General features: G+C 54.8%; 1 protein-coding gene across 1 annotated transcript; it reads right to left on the bottom strand.

Annotated features, from left to right (window-relative positions):
• Positions 1 to 7,620: 7,620 nt before the first annotated feature.
• Positions 7,621 to 18,990, bottom strand: EMX1 (empty spiracles homeobox 1). Its single transcript, XM_071557091.1, has 3 exons — positions 17,199 to 18,990; positions 14,882 to 15,066; positions 7,621 to 8,341 (listed from the first exon to the last, which is right to left on the bottom strand). The coding sequence occupies exons 1-3, from the start codon at positions 17,557 to 17,559 to the stop codon at positions 8,174 to 8,176; spliced, it is 714 nt and encodes a 237-aa protein (XP_071413192.1). The 5' UTR covers positions 17,560 to 18,990; the 3' UTR covers positions 7,621 to 8,173.
• Between the last annotated feature and the right edge of the window lie 23 nt (positions 18,991 to 19,013).

The following is a 19,013-nucleotide window of genomic DNA, read 5'->3' on the forward strand; positions in this document are numbered from 1 at the left end:
TTGCCTGCGCCGGTTGTTAATTAGCAGAGGATGCTCATCATGTTAATCCAGAGATTATCAATAAGGGCTGAATCAGTTTGGATTTAGGATGTATTAAGCCAGGCAGCTGCAGTGAATCACTGGAGGCTGATGCTGCTGGAGGGGGTGAGGACCAGCTTGAGGGATGTCAGAGGAGCTGAGCTGAGAGTGTGGCTCTGCCCAAAGGCAGCTGCACCATCCAACAAGTGCCAATCAAAGGGGCTAAATGAGTCTGGGTGGATCTTCTCCCCATCCAAACCCCGTCAGACTTGTTTCTCTTCATGTGTCAGGAAAATGGGTCTCAGTCAACTCATTTGTGCTGAGAAGGAAACACATCCCAGGCCCTGAGTCAGACTGAGTCAGTCCCAGGGGTTGCTCCAGGAGCCGGTGGCTCGTCACAGCCTCTCACAGGTTGGTGACAATGTTTGCTCCCAAATTTTGTTCAAATGGGGGTGTTCAGTCTGGAGAAGAGAAGGCTCAGAGGTGACCTCAGCACTGTCTGGAACTGCCTGAAGGGAAGTTCTGGCCAGCTGGGGGTTGGTCTCTTCTCCCAGGTACTCAGCAATAGGACAAGGGGGCACGATGGGCTCAAGCTCTGCCAGGGGAAATTGAAGTTGGAGAGCAGAAAAACTTCTTTGCAGAGAGAGTGCTCAGGGATTGGAATGGGCTGCCCAGAGAGGGGGTGGATTCCCCATCCCTGGAGGTTTTTCAACTGAGTTTGGCCGTGGCACTGAGTGCCATGATCTGGTAAAGGGACTGGAGTTGGACCAAGGGTTGGACTTGATGATCTGGGAGGTCTTTTCCAACCCAATCCATTCTATGATTCTGTGACTATAAAAATGAGCCACCTCTCCCACCAGGCACTGGGGAGATGCTCCTGCCAAGGGGTCAGGAGAGCCACCATGTCACAGGGCTCAGTTCACTTTTCTAATCTCCTCTTAAAGCACAGAATGATGGAATGGTTTGGGTTGGAAGGGACCTCAACTCTCACCTTCCACTAGACCAGGTTGATCCAAGCCCAATCAGGTCCTGTGTTGTGAGGTAGCACTTTAATCAATAATACTGATGAGGTTGGAGACACCAGGACTTGTCCTTGTGTCCATGGGCATCCCCTCCCTCTGGGCAATCAGGATGATGCAGATTCCCCCTGCTGCCCTTCCCCTCACTGTCCCAACTTGGTGACCAGCAGGACAAGGTGCTTGTATGAGGAGCATATTTTAGTGGCCTTGTGGTCCCAAATTCTTGGGAAACCAACAGTCCTTTGTCATCCCAACACAGGGACAACAAGCCCACGGTGTCCCCAGCTGGGACACTGAACATTTGACCTCAGCGATGTTCTGTCAGAGGCTCCTCTATCAGAGCTGAGGGAGTTGCTCCTTTTGCATCTCAAAGATTGATGTTTCTTTCCTCAACATGGAGCGTTGAGATGTAATTTCATTTAAAAGCAGCAGAAAGGCTCAGCAGACCCAAATCCAACCTTTGAAGATCTCAAAAGACCATTTCACTCGCAAGCAACTCAAGTTTGGGCTCCCTCATGCAGAAATCCCAGCAGTGGAGAGTCTCGAGTCCTGCCATCGTGGTAGGACCGATGGTGAGCCCCAAAATAACCACACTCAGCTCTTCCAGCAGCACCAGGGATGAAAACCATGGAGCTGGGAAAGCAGTAGCACATTAGTACTGTTTATTAGGGCAGCAAATTGTGCCAGCAAAGACTACACACAACAGCTAATGATAACATTGTGCACATTCACTTGATAGCTAATTAATATCTTCGACTTTCCTAATGTACAAAACGGAGCCTTCGGTTTGCAAGAACTGCCCCAACCGTTTGCATTCCTGATTTCCTGTAATTGGGGAAGTGGAAGGAACAGGGAGCGCCAAACCCAACGCACACATCAAGTTGTTCACCTCGGCACGTGATAATAATGAGCCGATCGTCTCCTGTAGTATTTAATTAGAGATGTCGCAGCTAATTGATTTCTTGGATATGTTAATTAAGAAATAATGAGGACCAGGTTGCAGCAAAAGGTGCCAGCACTGAAGTTTTGAGTCTCTCCTAGAAGATGTGTCTGTTGGCTGCTCCCTGAGGTGGTGAGGGGACAGCCAGGGGACAACCCTGGGGTTGTGTCGTCCACGTCCCATACCTCGGGCATGGCTCAGCTCCTTCCATTTCTGCTTGTTGCTCATTTTCCTGCTCTGTATCCTGGTGTGTGCCCAGCTCCTGGCAGGATGGGCAGCAGGGCACTCCTGTGCCAGCGCTGGGCATGGTTGGGATGTGGGATAACCTGGAAGGTTCTGGATCCTGCCACCCTGGGAAAAGCAGTGCTGATGGATCTCTACCGATTCCACATAGCCAAGAGTTCTTGGTGTCCCCTCCTCTTTGGTTGGCCCCTCTTGGAGGGCTGTGATGGAGATCCAGAGCCTTGGATACCCTCTGGAGGAGTTTGGAGGGCTCCTGGAGTGTTGTATGAACCTTTGGGCAAAGGTTTTTAGGGTACAAAAGTTCACCCAGGAAGCTGACCTGGCTCTGAGAGCATTCTCAGCGTTGGATGTGGAGGCTTGGGGTGGCCCTGGTGATGGGAGATGCCCCCAGCTCTGGGTATCTCCCTGGGTCACTTTAGGAAACATCCACTTTTGGCTTTTTCCCCCTTTTTTATGGCTCATTTTGCACCTGGCATCTCACCCCCCAGTCTGAATGCACCTTAGAACCACATTAATGGCAAATCCCTTGGGATGTGGACAGGGGTCACTTGCCGGCTCTGTCACGTCTTCCAGTGGTCCCTCCAGAGCCCCCTGTGGGTGTGGGCACCCCAAACATCCCTGGGCACCCCCAGGAACACCAGAGACCCCTGTAAATCCCTGGGCACTCCCAGGAACAGCCAGAGACCCCCAGGCATCCTTGGGCACCCCCAGGAACATTCAGAGACCCCCAGGAATCCTTGGGCACTCCCGGGAAAACCCAGAGACCCCGTAAATCCCTGGGCACTCCCAGGAACAGCCAGAGACCCCTGTGAATCCCGGGGCACCCCCAGGAACACCCAGAGACCCCCAGGAATCCCTGGTCACTCTCAGGAAAACCCAGAGACCCCTGGGCACTCCCAGGGATACTCAGAGACCCCTGGGAATCACTGGGCAGTCCCAGGAATACCCAGAGACCCCCAGGAATCCCTAGGCATGCCCAGGAACAGCCAGAGACCCCCAGGCATCCCTGGGCACCCCCAGAAACACTCAGAGACCCCTGGGAATCCCCAGGAACACTCAGAGACACCCGAGCATCCCTGGTCACTCCCAGGAAAACCCAGAGACCCCTGAGCAGTCCCAGGAACACCCAGAGACCCCTGAGCACTCCCAGGAACACCCAGAGACCCCTGGGCAGTCCCAGGAACACCCAGAGACCCCTGAGCACTCCCAGGAACACCCAGAGACCCCTGAGCAGTCCCAGGAACACTCAGAGACCCCTGAGCACTCCCAGGAACACCCAGAGATCCCTGGACAGTCCCAAGAACACCCAGAGACCCCCGGGAGTCCTTGGGCACTCCCAGGAACACCCAGAGACCACTGGGCACTCCCAGGGATACTCAGAGACCTCTGGGAATCCCTGGGCACTCCCAGAAGCACCCAGAGACCCCTGAACACTCCCAGAAACACCCAGAGACCCCTGGGAGTCCTTGGACACTCCCAGGAACACCCAGAGAACCCTGGGCACTCCCAGGAACATCCAGAGACCCCCAGCCAACCCTGGGCACTCCCAGGAAAGCCTCGACACCCCCAAGAACCCCCGAGTGCCTCCAGGAACACCCAGAGACCCCCGGGCATCCCTGGGCAATCCCAGGAACACCCAGAGACCCCAGGGCACTCCCAGGGATACTCAGAGGCCCCCACCCAACGCTGGGAACTCCCAGAAAAGCCTGGATACCCCCAAGAACCCCCGGGCAACCCCAGGAACACCCAGAGACCCCTGAGCAGTCCCAGGAACACCCAGAGACCCCCAGCCAACCCTGGGCACCCCCAGGAATACCCAGAGACCCCCGGGCATCCCTGGGCAATCCCAGGAACACCCAGAGACCCCTGGCCACTCCCAGGGATACTCAGAGACCCCCAGCCAACCCTGGACACTCCCAGAAAAGCCTGGATACCCCCAAGAACCCTCGAGCAACCCCAGGAACACCCAGAGACCCCCGGTCATCCCTGGGCAATCCCAGGAACACCCAGAGACCCCCAGCCAACCCTGGGCACCCCCAGGAATACCCAGAGACCCCCGGGCATCCCTGGGCAATCCCGGGAACACTCAGAGACCCCTGAGCAGTCCCAGGAACACCCAGAGACCCCCAGCCAACCCTGGGCACTCCCAGAAAGGCCTGGACACCCCCAAGAACCCCCGAGCAACCCCAGGAACACCCAGAGACCCCCGGTCATCCCTGGGCAATCCCAGGAACACCTAGAGACCCCCAGCCAACCCTGGGCACTCCCAGAAAGGCCTGGACACTCCCAAGAACCCCCGAGCAACCCCAGGAACACCCAGAGACCCCCGGTCATCCCTGGGCAATCCCAGGAACACCCAGAGACCCCCAGCCAACCCTGGGCACTCCCAGGAACACACAGAGATCCCCGGGCACCCCCAGGAACACCCAGAGAGCCCCAGGAACTCTCGGGCACCCCCAGGAACACCCAGAGACCCCCAGGAACTCCTGGGCACCCCCAAGAACACCCCTCAGGCACCCCCTACACTCTCTGGCTCTCTTTAACCTCCTCGGTAGAGTCACCGACGGCGCCACTCGGTGTAACACTCGGATCTGTCTGGAATAAAGGAATTTAAAGCAATTCCTGTGGTCTGTGCTCCGTGTGGGGTTTGATGGGAAGGGGGATGTGGGTCCCGGGATTTCTGGGCTGGGTTTACACGGAAGAAGCTGCCAGGGGTGGGGATTGCCCCTGAAACACGAGGGGATGTAGGGAGGGGTTTTTCCCAACAGCAGGAATGTCACTTTTGTGTGTGTGTCTATACATATATTTATACATTACATATATATATATAAAATATACACACACACACATATATATATACACATTTATATGATTATAATATAATTATAATCTTCTACACATGACCAAATATGTGAGTAAATAGACAACTTTTCAAATTTGCAATTAGATATTATTATATATAACATACACCAAACATAAAATGTCATATATGCAATTATATACACAAATATATTAATATATTGTGTGCATATATGATATTAAAATATAAATTATAAAATGGAATATACACATTATATATACATTTATATGTCCGTCTTTTTTCACATATATAAGTGTATATATGTGTATATATTGTATATTTTATATATAATTATCGTTTGTGTGTATATATTTTATATATATAAATATTATATACAAATATCTATTATATAAAATATATATTATTTATTGATTGTATAAAATATATAATATATTTATCTATGTAAATATATTTTATAGATAATATATATTTATCTATAAAGATATGTATTTTATAGATAGTATATATTTATATATACATATCTTTTATAGATAATATATATTTATCTCTATATAAATTCGTTCTATTCTATTCTATACTCTTCTTTTTTACTTATTTTATTTTATTTTACTTTAATTTTATTTTATTTTATCTTATCTTATTTTATTTTATTTTACTTTATTTTATTTTATTTTATTTTATTTTATTTTATTTTATTTTATTTTATTTTATTTTATTTTATTTTATTTTAATTTGTGCCTTTTCCCCCAAATTCAAGCCGCACATGGGAAGGACTCCCAACCTTCATCCCCCAAGACCCTTCTACCCCCAAGACCCTCATTCCTGGGGGGTCCCAGGAGGGCCTGGGCACGGGTGGGGGGTCCCTTTGGCAGCGCTGGGTGTGCCAGGCTCGGGTGTGCCCTCGGGGGATATTCCCGGGGGATCCGGAGGGAATCAGGGCCCTTTGGAACCTCTCCCGACATTCAATCCCCAGCGCAGGTGGGAGGCTGCTGGCCCCGCCCCTGCCACATACCTGTCATACCTGTGGCCACCCTGACACACCTGAGGCCACCCTGTCATACCTGTGGCCACCCTGACACACCTGTGGCCACCCTGTCACATCTGAGGCCACTCTGTCATACCTGTATCCACATTGTCATACCTGTGGCCACCTTGTCATACCTGTGGCTAACCTGTCATACCTGAGGCCACCCTGTCACATCTGAGGCCACCCTGTCATACCTGTGGCCACCCTGTCATACCTGAGGCCACCCTGTCACACCCGTGGCCACCCTGTCATAGCTGCAGCCACCCTGGCATACCTGTGGCCACTCCTGCCATACCTGTGGCCACCCTGTCACACCTGAGGCCACCTCGTCATACCTGAGGCCACCTCTGTCCTACCTGTGACCACCCTGTCCTACCTGTGGCCATCTTGTCATACCTGTGGCTACCCTGTCATACCTGTGGCCACCCCTGTCATACCTGAGGCCACCCTGCCATATCTGTGGCCACTTGCCATAACTGTGGCCACCCCTGTCCTACCTGTGGCCACCACATCATACCTGTGGCCACCCTGTCATACCTGTGGCCTCCCTATCACACCTGAGGTCACCTTGTCATACCTGTGGCCACTCTGTGGCCACCTCTTATAACTGTGGCCATCCCTGCCACACCTGAGGTCACCCTGCCACACCTGTGGCCACCCTGCCATACCTGTGGCCACCTTGTCATACCTGTGGCCACCCTGTCACACCTGTGGCCATCCTGTCAGACCTGTGGCCATACTGTCATACCTGTGGCCACCCCTGTCCCACCTGTGGCCACCCTGTCCTACCTGTGTCCACTCTGCCCACCCTGCAGTCACCCTGTCATACCTGCAGCCAGCCTGCCACACCTGTGGCCACCCTGTCATATCTGTGGCCACCCTGTCACACCTGAGGCCACCCATGTCCAACCTGTGACCACCCTGTCATATCTCTGGCCACCCTGTCACACCTGTGGCCACCCTGTCATACCTGTGGCCACCCTGTCCTACCCGTGACCACCTTGTCCTACTGCAGCCACCCTGTCCCATCTGAGGCCACCCTGTCCTACCTGCAGCCACCCTGTCATACCTGTGGCCACCCTGTTATACCTGTGGCCACCCTGCCATACCTGTGGCCACCCTGCCATACCTGTGGCCACCCTGTCCTACCTGCAGCCACCCTGTTATACCTGTGGCCACATCATACCTGTGGCCACCCTGTCCTACCTGCAGCCACCCTGTTATACCTGTGGCCACCCTGCCATACCTGTGGCCACCCTGCCACACCTGAGGTCACCCTGTCAGTCACCCTGTCATACCTGTGTCCACCCTGTCATACCCATGGCCACCCTGCCACACCTGAGGTCACCCTGTCAGTCACCCTGTCATACCTGTGGCCACCCTGTCATACCCATGGCCACCCTGCCACACCTGTGGCCACCCCAGTGGTGGCCCCGGGAACCCTGAGGAAGTACCCCCATACTCACCCCTCCAGCCCCTCCCAGTGCCACACATCCCACAGGATGGGAAGGGGGACAGTCCCCTCGTCCCCCCTCCAAGGCAACCAGCCGAGTTTCCAGCACATTTTGCTCTTTATTACCACGCAGGAACACACACTACAGCTGCTGATGCCTACGACAGGGAACGCACGCACACGGGCACGGAGATAACAGAATAAATTAAAATAAACCATGTAATAAAAAAAAAAACAAACAACGAAACAACAACGGGGAGGGTGGGGGGAGAAAAGGCGAAAAATCATAATAAAAAGGCAAATGAAGAAGGGCTTGGGGACACTGAGCTTCTAGGTAGGACGTTTGGAGTTGGTCTCATGGCTGACGGACGCCTTCCAGCGCGGAGGAGGACGCGCCGTCGCATCCCGGGGCCGCCCCGGTGGGCTCCTCTTTCCTCCTCGGCTCGGCGGCGGGAGCTTCCCGAAAAGCACCTGCGAGGGATGCCCGGGCAGCGGGGGGGCACGGGGGGCCCCGGGCAGGCCCCGAGGAAAGGCTGCGGGTGGCGGCGGCTTTGGCCACGTCCCTACAGTTCGGTGGGTGCCACCGCCTGTGTCCCCCCTTCCTCCCCCGGGTTCCTCTCCATGGTGGCTGCACCAGGAGCCTGTCCCTGCCTTAGTCGTTGGAGGTGACGTCGATGTCTTCTCCGCTCGACTGCTTGGTGGCGAGGCGCCATCGGTTGATGTGGTGGGAGCCTTTCTTCTTCTGGTCCGAGTCGGGGCCCTCCTCTTCCAGCTTCTGCCGTTTGTATTTCGTCCGCCTGTTCTGGAACCAAACTTTCACCTGGCAAAGAGGGAGACACGGCCGCTTGTGGGGGTCCTGGCACAGCTGGCTCCGAGGTTGGAACCCAGCAGCAAACTCGGGTTTCCTCGGCAAAAAATAATCCCTGTCCTTCCAGGAGGTGCTTCAAGGAGCGTTCCCACAGCCACCCTGCCCTACCTCCTGGCAAGGTGGGACAGTGGACAAAGGCGCTGGGAATTGCAGGGTGCTGCCACCTCCCAGTTCCACTTCCCTGCACATTCCAGCCTTGGAGAAATCCAGGTGGGAGAAGGACACTCAGTCACACCTTGGGCACAGGGGCAGATGGCACAGGGGACCCTCATTAGAGCGCCACAACCCAGAGTCCAGCCCCCTGGAATTTGGGCTGTGTCTGGATCGGCACAGAATGGTGGGAGCAGCTAAACCCAGCCCCGTGCCAGTCACAGGTGTCAGGATGCCACAGGCACAGTGGCCGTGGCTCCAGTGACCACATGGGATGACACCCACCGACCACACGGGACATGCTCAGAGCCATCCCCACACCTCCAGCCAGGGCTATAATTACAATTATTAATCATTAATTTACCACGTTTCAGGAAGTCGTTGCCACTGGGCTGATGGTCAAAGACTGTTCCAGAAGCCTGGAGAGGCAGTGGGGGCTCCATCCTTGGAGAGATGGATCTCTCCCTCCTTACCTGCCTGAGGCCTCCAGCATCCTGCTCTGACCCCACACCCCCTCAATTCAAGTGCTGGGAGCACAGGCTGGGATGGAGAGTGGGCACAGGGATCCCTTTGGGATGCTGAAAGCACCCACGTGGTCAGTGTTGTGGGATGCTGTGGGCACCCCTGTGCCTGGCAGTGAAGGATGCCAGGTAGCCAGAGGTGTGGGATGCTGCAGTGAGGGATGTGGGATGCCAGAAGCAGCAGTGTGGGATGCTGCTCCAGGGATGCTGGTGGAAATGGGGAGGAATGTTACAGAAAAGGATGCAGGATGCTTCAGGAAGCACCATGGATGCTGCAAGCAGTGGTGAGGGATGTGGGATGCTGCAGGCAGTGGCAAGGGATGCTGCAGGTGGGATGCAGGATGATGTCCCCAGGGATGTGGGATGCTGTGGGCAGTGGGGAGGGATATGGGATGTTGTGGGCAGTGGTGAGGGATGCTGCAGGAAGCAGTGTGGATGCCCCAGGCAGCAGTGCAGGAAGTTCTGGCCAGGTGGGGGTTGGTCTCTTCTCCCAGGCACTCAGCAATAGGACAAGGGGGCACGATGGGCTCAAGCTCTGCCAGGGGAAATTGAAGTTGGAGAGCAGCAAGAACTTCTTTGCAGAGAGAGTGCTCAGGGATTGGAATGGGCTGCCCAGAGAGGGGGTGGATTCCCCATCCCTGGAGGTTTTTCAACTGAGCTTGGCCATGGCATTGAGTGCCATGATCTGGTAAAGGGACTGGAGTTGGACCAAGGGTTGGACTTGATGATCTGGGAGGGCTTTTCCAACCCAACTGAGAAAAGAAGAGCAACAAGGCTGGAGAAGGGACTGGAGAACAAGTGCTGTGGGGAGAGGCTGAGGGAGCTGGGGGTGTTTAGCCTGGAGAAGAGGAGGCTCAGAGGTGACCTCAGCACTGTCTGGAACTGTCTGAAGGGAAGTTCTGGCCAGGTGGGGGTTGGTCTCTTCTCCCAGGCACTCAGCAATAGGACAAGGGGGCATGATGGGCTCAAGCTCTGCCAGGGGAAATTTAAGCTGGGTATCAGAAAAAAATTCCTTACAGAGAGAGTGCTCAGGGATTGGAATGGGCTGCCCAGAGAGGGGGTGGATTCCCCATCCCTGGAGGTTTTTCAGCTGAGCTTGGCCGTGGCACTGAGTGCCATGATCTGGTAAAGGGACTGGAGTTGGACCAATGGTTGTACTTGATGATCTGGGAGGTCTTTTCCAACCCAATCCATTCTGTGATTCTGTGATTCTGTGGGATGCAGGATGCTGCAGGCAGCTGTGGGATGCTGTAGATGGGATATAGGACGCAGCAGGCAGTGGTATGGGATGCAGGATGCCAGTGGTGTGGGGTGTAGCAGGCAGTGGTGTGGGATGCAGGATGCCAGTGGTGTGGGGAGCAGCATGCAGGATACAGGATGCTGTAGATGGGACCCAAGAAATCGCAGGCAGTGCTTTGGGATGCTGCAGATGGGATCTGGGATGCTGCAGACGGGATCGAGGATGCTGCAGGAAGGATGTGGATGCTGCCCAGCTCCGGGCCCGCAGCACTAGGTGCCGCTGCTCGGCCGCCGCTGCCAGCCCAGCCCAGCCCAGCTCAGCCCAGCCCAGGCTGAGCCTTTCCCTGTTGGCAGTGGTTCCAATCCCACAGCTCATCCCCCGGGAGCATCGCCCCTTTTTCCCTCTGCTCCGGAGCCTTCCCGGCGCGGCACGGGCCGGCATTCCCACCTCACTGCATTCCCTGGGAGCCGCAGCGCCAGCCCTTGACTTTAAGGCAGCTCAGCCTATGGAAACAGCTGCTTTATGGCACGGGGATGTGTTCGAACCCCCCGCCCGGGACTCCAACCATTCGCTTTCCTACCTTTGGGGCATTCCTGGAACAATACGGAGCTGGCGCCTTTCATTCAACCACGGCAAAGCACTTTGCAAACTTTAATTAAAGCTCTCAGCCCTCTGGGAGCGGGGAAGTTGCCTTATCCCTAAATTATGGAAGGGGAAACTAAGGCATAAAGCAATTAAGATGCTTGAGTGCGGCTGTGTGGAAAGCAGGGCTGGGTGTGCAATGGTTCTCCCGAGCTCAGTTCAGCTCGGGCACGGCTGTCTCCTGCAGGACGAGGCTCCCCTGTGATTCCCAGCTGTCTCAGCAGCGGGAACAGGGATGTTTCCAGGCTGGATGGGCTTCCTGATCCCTCCAACACCGTGTCCCTCCCTCCAACAGGCCAGAAGCCACAATGAGGGAAGTGTGAGAACCTCACAGTGGGCAACTGGGGGATAAGCTGCCCCCTACGATGCCTCATCCTGACTCCAAGAGTAATTGGTTTAAACCCCCAAGCCCGGGGTTTTATCCCTGGCCAAACCCTCACCGCATTAACCGTTGTCATGCCGGGTGTTTGTGCATCCAACTGCTGTGACACTCCCGTGGTCCCTTCCCAGCCATTCCCAGGACTGGCTCTGCCCTCCAGGGTCACCACCAACCCCGTGCTCCTACTGTGGGAAGGGACATTCTGTGGATGGCTCCTGCATCCTGGTCCTGTCCCCAAACACAGCTCCCATCCATGGTTTTTCCTGCACACTCCAGTCAGGCCCGCCGGGACATCCCGCTCTGCTCCAGGAATGCCAACAGCACCCGGAGAACCAGCCCTGGCCAAAAGGTGACATTGTCACCACCTCACTGGGGACAGTTAAAATCCGGTGGCTTCACGAGGAGCTTCCCCTGGACAATGCCCCAAACGCTGCCAAAGGCTGGGAGTTCTGGGATGGGTGTGGATGGTGATGGAGAGGGACCAGCTCTGGCATCACACGGTGCCACCACTTGTGCTGTCACCCCAAAGTGCCACCACCCCGAAGGGCACCAGAGCCTATTCCTGCCATCCCAGCTGGGATTTTCCCCTCTACGAGCACCCCAAAACTTGTCAGAGCTTGTTTTTGGGGACTGTGCCAGCCCCGGGCTCTCCGGCCATATCTGGGCCGCTCATCTTTCTCCTCCCTTGATTCCCAGGCATCCACTCCGTTAATTATTAATTATGGAGCGGCTGCGATGCCTGGCCAGCCCCAAACCCCAAAGCCAGGGCTGTTTTCCCACCATTCCACCATGGACAATGCCAGGAGGGGACACTGGGATAGATGGTGACTCCATAATCCCCCCAAAAGCCAGGAAGGGACACTGGGATAGATGGTGACTCCATCATCCCCCCAAAGCCAGGAGGGTACACAGGATATGGCGACTCCATAACCATCCCAAACTTCCCTGTGGCAGGAGCCAGGAGATGCCTTTGCTTTGGGAATGCAGATTTGAGACCCTGAGTGGGTTTTACCCCATTAGCTGCCAGGGATGGAGGGGCTCTGCTGGGAGATTCCGGATGCATCATGGAAAATCAATTCAGGGAAGGGATTTCCCAGCCCAATCCCTCTTTTTTCCCCCCCAATTCCGTTTATTTTGTTGTTCCAAGGGCCTGTCTCATCCCAAATTAATGGAGTTTCTTGCTAGGAGTGAGGATGGCAAGGGGTTAAACACCTGCATCCTTCCCCACCCCATATCCCAAGGCATTTCCTGATGCTGGGCAGGTACCTGTACCCTTTTCACCTTCCCCTGGGCTGCTCCAGGTGTTGCTCCCTGGCTGGGGGGAGCCCGGAACGGGCACAGCCCAGAGGGAAAAACTCCCTTTTCCAGGGGGAAAAGCAGTTGGCAAATAGATCCATAACACACAGACCCACCTGGGAATGGCTAAATCCACCCCAAAATAAGAAACCACCCCAAGCCACGGGTTTGGATGTGGGGCTGGGTGGGTGCACCAGGTGAAAACACACCCGTGCCACCCGCTGGCACAGCGGGAATGTGTGCCATGGGTAAGGGAAGCTGCTTTTCCTGGGAATTTGGTTGTATAGGATTCATCACTGAATACATTATTATTATTATATATATAATATAACATATAATTATATTGATAATAATGATAATAATGATAATAATAATGATGATAATGATGATGATAATAATGATAATAATAACGATGATGATAATATTAATAATAATGATAATAATGATAATGATAATAATGATAATAATAATAACAATAATATTAATAATAATAATAATAATAATAATAATAATAATAATAATAATAATAATAATAATAATAATAATATCCTGGTTTTGGCACCCCTCTAATCCCAGTACTTGGATGCCCATCCTGTATCACATACCTCCTTATATCAAAATTATTTCCCTCCAGGTAATTTAAATCAGATTTATTTTTTTTAGGATTATTTTTCCAAAGCCACCAAACGAAAGGGAAAAAGCTTTCCCTGCTGCCTGCAAATCCCTGTTGCTGCTGGTTCCCAGATGGATCCGTGGGGCTGAAGGGAAGGACGGGAGCCTTTCCCAGCCCTCCCGCCGTCACCTGCACTCGCTCCCTGCCCGCAGCAGCAGCTTCCCAAAAACGTGGGAATACCAGACCACACAGCATGCTGAGGCACATAAAAATATATTTAAAAAATATCTATATTGCCTCTTCCCATTTCTCCATCTCCACCGGATTTAGGGAAGGACGCTGCTGTTTTTTCCCTAATAAATTGAATTACTGCACTGAGGTTCCTCGAGGCACTCTGGAAAAGGCCAGGGAATGGCTGAGCTCTCCCTCGGGCATCCCACAGCTGCCCTTTCTGCCCAGACAAGTTCCTGGTTGTTCTTTGACCTCTGGGTTTTGTTCTTTTTTCCCCCTTCCCGTCGTTTCAGAGAGGAGAGGCGAGGGAAGCAGCAGGAAAGGACGGGACTTGGGATGTCACCGCTGTGTCCTGGGAACTGCAGGGCTGGAGAGCACCAGCACCAGGATACAAACACCCTCTAGATTTGGGGGGCTTGGTCCATCCTTCCCAATATCCACACCTGCTCTTTCCTGCTGTCCCCACACCGGTGACATTTCCCTCCCAGTCACTTCCAGCTCACAGAGATGCATTTGGAGGTTTTGCTTGGCAGAGCCTGGGCGAGGATGAGCCAGGCGGGCACTGGGAACACCCACGGCTCCAGCTTTAATTCCCAATTAAATCAAAGGGTGAAAATTAAATTAATTTGGAATATAGGCCAAACTACCTCACCAGAAAACTTTCTCCAAGCACTCATTTACTGGAGATTATGGGAAATGATGCCCCTTCCCCTGGAGCATTTGGGAATGGTCCCTCACTGTCACACAGAGAAGCTCAGCCCCGACTCCCTTGTTTTCCCCCAGCATTGCACACTTTTCCTTTCATCCCTACATTTCTCCTGGGTCTCATAACACCTAAAATGCCTGTGAAATGTCTCCTCTAATCCCAAAAATTCACAGCCAAAATCAGCCCCCTCGGCAGGTACCGACTCCACATCCATCCTGATCTTCAGGCACCGTGGTGTTAGTGCACAGAACCGAAGCCACACGGCTGAGCCACGGAATTCCAGCTCTCCAAGGAAGCACATCAGGCTGCTGCTCCTTTCCTAACTGGATTTCTACAATCATATATTGGTCTCTGGGAAAACACCCCAAGGAAGCAAGAAATAACCCCAGAAAAGCGCTCCAGAAAACGGGATGATGCCAGACCCACATTCCCAACCTCAAACCTTCCAGGGATGACTGTACCAACCGAATGCTGCGGCACAAAAACACCTCAAAGCCAAGAAAAGGCCAGGAAAAGGTTTTCCTGCCAGGAAAACCCACAGGGTTGAGCCACAGGGGGATTCCTGGGTGAACAGAGCTGGGATTTTGCAGCCCTGTTGGGGTTTGGTGCTGCCCGACACCGAGCAGATCCCACCGGATGGAGGGAGGGAGGGATGGATGGATGGATGGGTGGATGGATGGATGGGTGGATGGATGGACGGACAGCTGGCAGTACCTGGGTCTCGGAGAGGCTGAGGCTGCTGGCCAACTGCTTCCTCTCGGCGCCCACCACGTAGTGGTTCTTCTCGAAGGCCCGTTCCAGCCGCAGCAGCTGCGACGGGGAAAAGGCCGTGCGGATGCGCTTGGGCTTGCGGGCGAAGGGGCCGTGGAGGAGAAGACTCTCCTGGGACACCTCACTCCCTGTGGGCACAGAGCACAGTCAGGGCCCTGCACCAGCACCCAGGACCCACTCTGGGGGTGGGTGTTGGGGTGACACCTCGCCCTGTGGCATGGGAGGGCAGATAAGGGGGATTGGGGTGTTCTGGATGAGTTTTCCACCACAAAATTGTGGGGTTTGTCCACCTCAAGAATGGTGGTGCTGTGGCTGTGATACCTCCTGGTGTCCTCAGTGGGGCTGGATGTCTGAGCAAGGAGTGGGGAAGGAAGAGAGAGAAAGAGGAGGAGGAGAAGGGATGGACTGGAAGAGCAGGAGGAAGAGGGAAAAAAGAGAAAAGGGGGGAGGTAGAGGAGAAACTGAACTAAAAAAATTACAAATGAGAGGGAAAGAAAGAGAGAAAGAGAGGGAAAGAGAGAGAGAAAGAGAGTGAGAAAGAGAGTGAGAAAGAGAGTGAGAAAGAGAGTGAGAAAGAGAGTGAGAAAGAGAGTGAGAAAGAGAGAAAGGAGAGAAAGAGAAAGAGGGAGAGAAAGAGGGAGAGAAAGAGGGGAGAAAGAGGGGAGAAAGAGGGGAGAAAGAGAGAGAGAAAGAGAGAGGGAAAGAGAGAGGGAAAGAGAGAGGGAAAGAGAGAGGGAAAGAGAGAGGGAAAGAGAGAGGGAAAGAGAGAAAGAAAGAGAGAAAGAAAGAGAGAAAGAAAGAAAGAAAGAAAGAAAGAAAGAAAGAAAGAAAGAAAGAAAGAAAGAAAGAAAGAAAGAAAGAAAGAAAGAAAGAAAGAAAGAAAGAAAGAAAGAAAGAAAGAAAGAAAGAAAGAAAGAAAGAAGAGAAAATGAAAAGAAGAAAGAAGAGAAAATGAAGAGAAGAAAGTAAGAAAGAGAGGAGAAAACTGGAAAAGAAAGAAGTAAAGAAGGAAGAGAAGAAAAGAGATTGAATGAAAAACGAGGAAAAGAAAGAGTGGAAGAGAAAGGAAAGAAGGAAAGTCGGAATGCAAGAAAAAGAAGGAAAGAAGCAAAGAATAAAGAACGAGAGAAGGAAAGTTGTAAACCAAGCAAGGAAGAAAGGTGGAAAGAAACGAAAGAAAGGGAAGAAAAAGGAAAATAAAGATGGAGAGAGAAGGCAGGGCAGCGGGACGGGGGCCGGGGACTGCGAGGGGAGCGGGAGCCCCGCACAGCCCCGGCCGGAGCCGCTCCCGGCGCTGGGGGGACGGGTCGGTGCCCTCGGGCACCGCTGGCAGCGGCCACAAATCCCGGCGGAGCCACCGGAGACGGGCGAGGGGTTGGTACAGAGCAGATAAACCTAATCCGGGCTCCGGGACCCCCCGGCATCGCGGCGGGGACGGCGGGACGGAGAGAGGATGGAGAGGAAACGGAAAGGAAAAAAGAGAGAGATTAAAAAAAAGAGAAAAAAAGAAGGGGAAAAAAAGGACACAGATAAAGAGAGAAGGAAAAGAAATGAATAGTAAGAAAGGGAGAAAAAGAAAATAAAGATAAAAAATAGAGAGAGAGAGAGTCAGAAATTTAAGAGAAAGGAGGAAATAAGTAAAGGAAAGAAGAAGGAAAGGAAACAAGGAAAGAAGGAAAGAAGAATAGAATTCAAAGAGAAGAAAGAGAATAAAACAAAAAAGAGAGAGAGAAAAAGAAGAAAGGAAAGAGATGAGAAGAAAGAGAATAAATGAAAGAGAAGAAAATGAATAGAGAGAAAATCTCCAGAACCAAACAACGTCTCGCTGCACAGCCGAGATCCACCGCACCGAAATCTTCCCCTTCGTTTCCGACAAGGAGAAAACCAAATTCCCGGCTCGGCTGCGCCGGGAGGCGGCAGCGCCGGTCCCGTTCCCGGGAGCTCCGCGATGCTCGGCCGGGACTCCGCGGGGCTGCCCCGGTCCCCCCTCGCTCTGCCCGGGCACGGCTGCGAGATCGCACCGGCCCCAGGCGTGCAAAGGGGTCGGCACCGGCTGTCCAAGGGCACCGGGTGTCCAAAGGCACCGGGGGTTGGAGGACCCCGAGGGTTGGAGGACACCGGGCGTGCAGAGCCACCGGCACCGGCGTGTCCTCGCGCTCGGCACGGCGGTGCGAGCCCCCGGGGCACCGCAGCAACAGGTCCTGCCGTCCGCACCCCGCTCACCCCGCAGCCACCGGGAGCGCCGGCAGCTCCCTCTCACCTTGGAAGCGATGCCCGAAGAAGCGGTTCCGAAGCACCCAGGGGTAGAAGTTGAGCGGGTCGCGGTGCTGCGGCCCGAAGAAAGGGTGCGGGTGCGGCAGAGCCGAGCCCCCCAACTGGGGGGGCCCGACGGGCAGCGCCGGGTGCCCCACGGCCTCGGGGAAGACGAGCTCGGCGCTGCCGTAGAGGGCCCGGCCGGCGGCTCCCTGGAAGCCGGGGGCGAATGCGGCGGCGTCGGCGGCTGCGGCGGGGCCGGGGTAGGCGAGGGCGGTGGGGCGCGGGGGGTCCTCGGGGCCCAGGGGGGTGTCCTTGCCCACCAGGGACTCGATGGTGAAGCAGCGCTTCGCAGACGGCTGGAACATGGTGTGAGCCGGCGGCTGGGAGGGGGGGGCCGGAGCGGGGCCGGTCCTGCGGGTGCGCGCGTGTGTGTGTGTGTGTGTGTGCGTGTGTGTGTGTGTGTGTGCGTGTGCAAGAAACCTCCCCCTGGGCAAGGCACACACACACGGACCCCCGCACACACACCCCCGCACGCCCGCGCCCGCCCCGCCGCCCACCCGCGGGCGCCCACGCACCCCCGAGCCCCGCGCGGCCGCTACAAATACGGCCGGGACCTGGCGGGGCCCCGGGGAGGGGGCGGCAGCACCTGCGGGCAGGGGAGGGCAGGGGAGGGCAAGGGAGGGCAGGCAAGGGACGGGCAGGGGAGGCAGGGCAGGAAGGGGGAGGTAGGGACGGGCAGGGGGAGGCAGGACGGGCAGGGGAAGGCAGGACGGGCAGGGGGAGGCACGGGAGGCAGGAGGTGGCAGAGGGAGATGGGGCAGGCAGGGGAGGAAGAGGAGGCAGGAGCAGGCAGGGGAGGAAAAGTAGGCAGGGACAGGCAGGGGAGGAAGAGGAGGCAGGGGCAGGCAGGGGAGGCCGAGGGAAGGAAGAGGAGGAAGAGCAGGCAGGGGCAGGTAGGGAAAGACAAGGGGAGGCAAGGGAGTCAAGAGGAGGCCGGGGGAGGAAAAGGCGAGGGCAAGGAGAGGCGGAGGAGGGAAGGGAGGCAAGAGGAGGATGAGGGAGGCAGGGGAGGCAGAGGAAGGCAGGGGAGGTGCAGTCAGACAGGAGAGGACAAGGGGAGGCAGTGGCAGGCAGGGGGAGCAGGGGGAGATAGGGGCAGGTAGAGGGAACAAGGGGAGGCAAGGGGAGACAGGGGAGGCAGGGGGAGATGGGGGGAAATAGGGGCAGGCAGAGGAGGACAAGGGGAGGCAGAGGAGGCAAGAGGAGGGAGAGAGCGCCCGAAAAACTGGACTGGAGCCGCTCCGGCAGGCTCGCCGCGAAGTTGTGGGAGAGGGCCTCCGGCTGCGGGGGGGTTTCCCTTCGTCTTCAAAAAAAAAAATTAAAAAATAAATAAGTAAAAAAAAGCTTTAAAAAATCCTCCTTCTTTTCTTCTTTTTTTTTTGGTGCTTTTTCCTCTGTTCTTTTTTTTTCGCTATTTAAATAAATAAAATAAAACAGCCTCCAGCGGCGGTGCGGAGCTCCGCGGCCGCGGCGGAGGGGGGGACAGGTGAAGCCCACTCTGAGGCCCCTCCGCGTCCCGCGCAAGCTCCGCGTAACCCCCCTCCGAAGGCAGGACCTTCCTCCGGACAAAAGCTCTTCCCACGGATCCGATCCTGCGCTGGGAAATTAAAAAAAAAAAAAAAGGAAAATAAAAACTCCCAGTAAGTCGCGATTCGGGCTGTTTGTCGCCGGCGCGGGGCGATGCGCGGGCGCGCAGCCCTGCGCGGGCCGCTCCCGAGTTCACTCCGCAGTTTGGCTCTGCTCGGAGTTTTGTTGGCCC

This window comes from Pithys albifrons, chromosome 5 (genome assembly GCF_047495875.1).
Source record: "Pithys albifrons albifrons isolate INPA30051 chromosome 5, PitAlb_v1, whole genome shotgun sequence".
NCBI lineage: Eukaryota > Metazoa > Chordata > Aves > Passeriformes > Thamnophilidae > Pithys > Pithys albifrons.

Bases quoted from the DNA above. Each gene is read 5' to 3' on its own strand.
- EMX1 (XM_071557091.1), bottom strand. From the start codon at position 17,559: ATGTTCCAGCCGTCTGCGAAGCGCTGCTTCACCATCGAGTCCCTGGTG. The intron at 15,067-17,198 runs GTGAGAGGGAGC...CTGTGCCCACAG, and splicing joins CTTCGGGCATCGCTTCCAAG to GGAGTGAGGTGTCCCAGGAG. The intron at 8,342-14,881 runs GTACTGCCAGCT...CCTCTTTGCCAG, and splicing joins TCAGCCTCTCCGAGACCCAG to GTGAAAGTTTGGTTCCAGAA.